The sequence below is a fragment of the Chiloscyllium plagiosum genome, chromosome 7, assembly GCF_004010195.1.
Source record: "Chiloscyllium plagiosum isolate BGI_BamShark_2017 chromosome 7, ASM401019v2, whole genome shotgun sequence".
Classification (NCBI taxonomy): Eukaryota; Metazoa; Chordata; class Chondrichthyes; order Orectolobiformes; family Hemiscylliidae; genus Chiloscyllium; species Chiloscyllium plagiosum.
Window position 1 is genome coordinate 49,496,332 of NC_057716.1, and position 6,105 is coordinate 49,502,436.

Here is a 6,105-nt window from a genome sequence, read left to right on the forward strand (position 1 = left end):
GTTCCCTGAGTAGACTGTCAAAGCCATTTGGCAGAATGCCTCTTCGCCAGAACTTTCCAACAAGCACCAAGACATGGCTTGGCTGGTGGTGAGAAGGGCTCTGCCTGTGAGATCATTTATGCATGCCCGGACTCTCTGCCGCACCGCACGCTGCCCTCGAAGCGACTGCGGGGGGGACGAGACTGTCCCATACCTCCTTCTGGAATGTGCCTACGCAGGGGAAGTCTGGAGAGGAATGCAGTGGTGTCTGTCGAGGTTCGTCCCGAGCAGCGCCGTGACGCGGGACTCCGTGCTCTACGGCCTGTTCCCCGGGACGCACACCGAGACGAACATCAACTGTGCCTGGAGGATCATCAATTCGGTGAAGGACGCTCTCTGGGTGGTCCGAAACCTGTTTATCTTCCAGCTGAAGGAGTTGACCCCGACTGAGTGTTGCAGACTGGCACATTCCATGGTCCAGGACTACGTGTTGAGGGATGCGCTGAAGCTTGGGGCAGCTGCCGCCAAGGCGCGGTGGGGGAAGACCACCGTCTAACATCTGCCTGCCTAATGAAGAACAGGGGGCCCACGCAGTCATTTGGGCTCCGCTGGCGTCTGAGCTCAATGTAATCGCACTAACCTGTGAATATGAATGATTACCCTGTTTCGATACGTAAAGAAATGGAATGTTTACAGAATGATGACATGTCCAATTGTATAGATTAAATATATATGAATAAAGTATATTTTTGAAATAAAAAAAAAAAAATTGGCTTTGCCTTGTAATGCACCATGGTATTGCTTGGTAGACGATGAGTGTTTGTTAGCAACCCCCTGCCCCACCCCACTGTCCTATAGCAGAGCCTGGTCTTTAATTTTCTTGGATTTTCCCTGCCATTGAGTTAAGACTTTGCTCTGCTGGGACCATGTGGTGGTTGGTGTTTCTAACAACCACCTCACATTAAAATAATCCACACATAGTCATCTCCCAATTCAACAGCATCCACCCACCCGAATGAACTTCAGGACTTAGAACCTTATGGGATCATTATGGACAACCTTAGCAATGACAGATTTAAAGGTCGCACTGCATTATCACCCAGAAACTACAACATTGACATTGTTCCCCTTACTCAGACACAATTTGCTGGAGAAGGTCAACCTAAAGAAGAAGGTGATAGCTACACCTTCATCTTGGTGTTTCCAGGTCGAGTGACTGAGCATTTCTACACTGCTGCTGACACCAATGACTTTCAGGGTGCACTTTACCACAGGAAGAAAAATGGTCAGACATCTCAATGAATCTCCCTGTGGGGTAAATAAGTGCCTTATGAGCATACAGCTCAGCTTTACCCAGAAGCGGCACATCACATCCATCAGCGTCTACACTCCAACCCTAGACACAAGCTAGGTTAGGTGTTAGCTATGAAGACAGGTTGAGTAGGTTTATTTTCATTAGAAAAAAAGAGATTGAGGGGGGACCTGATTGAGGTTTACAAAATCATGAAGGGTATATGATTTGGAGATGCCAGTGTTGGACTGGGGTGTACAAAGTTAAAAATCACACAACACCAGGTTATAGTCCAACAGGTTTAATTGGAAGCACACTAGCTTTCGGAGCTAGTGTGATAGTGGAGGGCTATCATCAGTTGATAGTGGAGGGCTCGATCGTAACACAGAATGTGTGAGAAAGGAGATGTGTCCGGGACTGCAAAAACTATGGAGGGATTTCCCGACTGATTGTCATGGAAAAGGTCTTCATGAGAATTCTCCTCAAATGCCTGCTCCCAGTGGTTGAACAGCTCCTCCCCAAGTCTCAATGCAATTCCATCCATCAAGAGACACAATGGACATGTTTTTCAGTGTGTGACAATTCCAAAAACCGGGCAGGGAACAACACCAACCTCTGTACCCATGGTCTTCTTCAATCTCACAAAGACCTTTGACTCTGTCAATTGTGAGGAATTGTGGAATATCTTCCTCAAATCTGGCTGCTCAAAATATGTTGTCACCATTCTCTGCCTGCTTCAAAATGACATCCAAGATGTGTTCTTCACATTTGAATCCAGCTCAGACCCAATACAAGTGGAAACTGAGGTCAAGCAGGCTATGTCATTGCACTAATGTTCTTATCCAACTTCCTTGTTGCAACACTCCATTCCATCACTCTGAAGCTCGCTGACAGAATGCAGCTAACCTACAGGATAATTGGGAAACTGACCAAACTTTGACGCCTCATGGACAGAACCAAGACCACCCCAACTTCTGTATCGCACTGCAGTAAGCAGACATCACATGCACATACTACAAATTCTCACTGACACATGCACCAAAGTGTTTGAGAGAATCGGCCTCAGGCCAAACATCTGGAAAACAAAGGTTCTCTATCAGTCCGCTCCTGCCACTGAACCACAACCATCCAAATCCACAGTGATTCGCTGGACAATGTGGATCATTTCCCATACCTTGGGACCCTCCTGTTGGTAGTGAGTTTTGAGAAGAAGAAGCCACAAAAAGACATGACCCACTCTCACTAGTATCCTTACATACAGATGAGGAAGGACATCACTTCGACTGGGACAACACATCCACCTTAGGGCAAGCCAAACAGAGGCACACAGGAGAATTCCTAGAAGTATGGCATTCCAACCGGAACTCTTTCAACAAACACATTGACTTGGATTCCAATTACCACTCCTGAGACAAAGAACAGGAAATGACACCACCACAGGAAATGACGTCACTGCAAGAAATGATGTCACCAACTCAACCCAAACGAAACTCAAACACGTAAATAGAAAGAGGGCCATATCGCCAGTACTTCATCTGGAAGCTCACTTAGTTGTTACTTAGTGTGGTGATGAAATGTCTGAAAATGAACGTTCTAGCTCAGCGAGCAAGCATACACCCAGACCCTCCTGTTGGTGTGAGCATACATTGAGGATGGCATCCAATATCAACTAATGTGCTGGTGCTGCCTTCAGACACCTGAGGAACAAAGTCCTCAAAGTCCAAGTCCTTAAACCCAGCATCAAGCTTATGGTCCACAGAGGAGCCTACTGGGAGAAAGTGAGGTCTGCAGATGCTGGAGATCAGAGTCGAGAGTATGGTGCTGGAAAAGCACAGCAGGTCAGGCAGCATCTGAGGAGCAGGAGAATCAACATTTTGGGCATAAGCCTGGGCTTATGCCCGAAACGTTAATTTTCCTGCTTCCTGGATGCTGCCTGATCTGCTGTGCTTTTTCAGCACCAAACTCTCGAAGAGGAGCCATATTCCCCAGCCTATTTTATGTATAAGAAACATGGTCCATTTACCTCAAATCCCTGGAGATTTACCATCAGCACTGCCTTCATAAAATCCTGCAAATCCCCTGGCAGGATAAGTGTATCAATGAGAGCGTCCTCTCCCAGGCCAATATCCCCAATATTGAGGCACCAGTCACACATGGCCAGCTGTGATAGCTGGGTCGCATTGTCCACACTCCTGACAGAAAACCCCCGAAAAAAGTTCTCTCTTCCAAGCTCAGCAGTAGTAAACTAGGAGGGCAGAGGAAATGGTACAAGAAAACCCTGAGAACCTCCAGAAACAAATACAATATCCACATCAATACGTGGGAATCACTTGCACAACATTGCACAAACTGAAGAAGAAGGATCTGCAAAGGCACCAATCACTTTGAGCTTTACCAAGTGGAACTCAGGACATTGCACAAACTGAAGAAGAAGGATCTGCAAAGGCACCAATCACTTTGAGCTTTACCAAGTGGAACTCAGGAAAGCCAAGCACAAGCAGTGGAAAAAGTACACAGACTCCAGAACCTCCACCACTCTCTTTCTCAAACACCATCTGCCCCACCTGTAACAGAGTATACAGCTCTAGCATTGGACTATTCGGCCACCACAGAACCCTCGCCCTGAAGTGGAAGCAAGCCATCCTTGGCTCTGAGGGATTGCCTAAGAAGAGTCCAATAACTAGTTTAGGTGATATTCATGAAATATGGTACCAAAGCCCTCAACGTATGCCATCATTTAAACAACATAGCCAATAACCAAGTCATTATTTTTGAATAATTCTAATATCTTGAAGCAAGTGCAAGTATATTGGTGATGATAAAATTTGAACAAATATTGATTTTCAGTCGCAAATTCTCAGTTTACCATTCCTACCTGGCAGCTTCATTATAATCTGTATTCCTGATGAAGGGCTTTTGCCAGAAACATCAATTTTCCTGCTCCTCGGATGCTGCCTGAACTGCTGTGCTTTTCCAGCACCACTCTAATCTAGATTCTGGTTTCCAGCATCTACAGTCATTGTTTTTACCTACCTTCATTATAATGACTGTTTCAAGCCAACAGCAGGTAATGAAACTCTACAACCCAGAAAACAGCTGTCTTGGGGGGGGGTAGCAGTAACACATGGACCGTTTGCTAAATTGACAGTAGTATTCTGACTGAACATGCATCATATCATTCACACAACCACAACTTATATGCTGATTAACCTCTAACCTAGCAGATGTTCACTTTAAACAAGATTGTAACCTGTAATACTGGTCAGAATGCAGTGCTAAATTCCACATAGCGAATGGTTTCAGGTAACCAGTTATTAAATAAATAACAACCCCAAATAAACCTGTCTTTACATGTTTGAAGAACTGAACAGTACAGTTATATTGCTGCAATCAAAGTAATTAATCACTAATTTATTTTCTCCAGGTATCAACTGAAAAATTATAAAGCAGTCATTTATCTTCATAGCTAAAGAATATATACAATATAAACACTGACTGCAGTTGAAGACAATAATTTAACAACAACTAAAACATAATTGGTTGTATTTATTTTGGAATTACTAACCTTACAAATGCCTTTAATGTGAATTATGTATTCATAAGGCTGGAATATTAGTGTTTGAAATGAATTACTGTCCTTTCAGCACTCAGTGTCAGCATCAATCATCCTAGGTCAAATCCCCTTAGATCCAGTTTCACCTTCAAACTATTTTGTCAATTGAAGATTTTCTACTTTCTATGCTTTGGCTTTTGTGACTGTAGTTCAACATACAGGTGAGACGTCTTCTTCATGGATTTGGACCCAGAATCCTGCTTACTATGTCACTCAAGGTCCTCATAAATTTTTAATTAAAAAAACTCAGTTACAGAAGTTCAGCAATAAGCAAGCATATATTGTATTGACAACCGATAGAATGAATTTACATACTATTCTTATTTGGAGTTATAATGTTGTTCCTTCACTGCCACTGAGTCAAAACCCTGGAACTCCTTTCTTAATAGTCGTGTGAATAGTAGCATAATAGTAGCCAAGGGCTGTAGCAGTACAAGAAGGCAGCTCACCACCACCTTCTCCAGGGCAATTAGGAATGTGTAATAAATGCTGACCTAGCCAGCAAAGTTCACATGTATGTATTAAATGAAAAACTTCTCAGAAAGCATTTGTTGTTTTCAACAATTTTTTAAAAATTACATTGATTGCTCTTTAAAGTAGCCAACTATGTAACAAGGCCAATTTTGACGGTATTAGGCAAGAATGTTCAAAAGCTGATTGGGGGCAGATCGTCGCAGATAAAGGGACGGCTGGAAAATGGGAAGCCTTTAGAAATGAGATAACGAGAATCCAGAGATAGTATATTCCTGTTAGGGTGAAAGGAACGGCTGGTAGATATAGGGAATGCTGGATGACTAAAGAAATTGAGGGTTTGGTTAAGAAAAAGAAAGAAGCATATGTATGGTATACACAGGATAGATCGAGTGAATCCTTAGAAGAGTATAAGTGTAGTCGGAGTATACTTAAGAGGGAAATCAGGAGGGCAAAAAGGAGACTTGAGATAGCTTTAACAAATAGAATTAAAGAGAATCCAAAGGGTTTTTACAAATATATTAAGGACAAAAGGGTAACTAGGGAGAGAATAGGGTCCCTCAAAGATCAGCAAGGCAGCCTTTGTGTGGAGCCGCAGAAAATGGGGGAGATACTAAACGAGTATTTTGCATCATTATTTACTGTGGAAAAGGATATGGAAGATATAGACCGTAGGGAAATGGATGGTGACATCTTGCAAAATGTCCAAATTACAGAGGAGGAAGTGCTGGATGTCTTGAAACGGGTAAAG

At 43.3% G+C, this 6,105-nt stretch overlaps 1 protein-coding gene across 1 annotated transcript in view; it reads left to right on the plus strand.

Moving 5' to 3' along the window:
* The window catches only part of col28a2a (collagen, type XXVIII, alpha 2a), a 127,710-nt gene that overhangs the window by 3,491 nt on the left and 118,114 nt on the right, over positions 1–6,105 (plus strand). Inside the window, exon 2 of the mRNA XM_043694493.1 lies at positions 980–1,264. Coding sequence (XP_043550428.1) covers positions 980–1,264 — 285 coding nt within the window. The remainder of the gene's footprint in view (positions 1–979; positions 1,265–6,105) is intronic.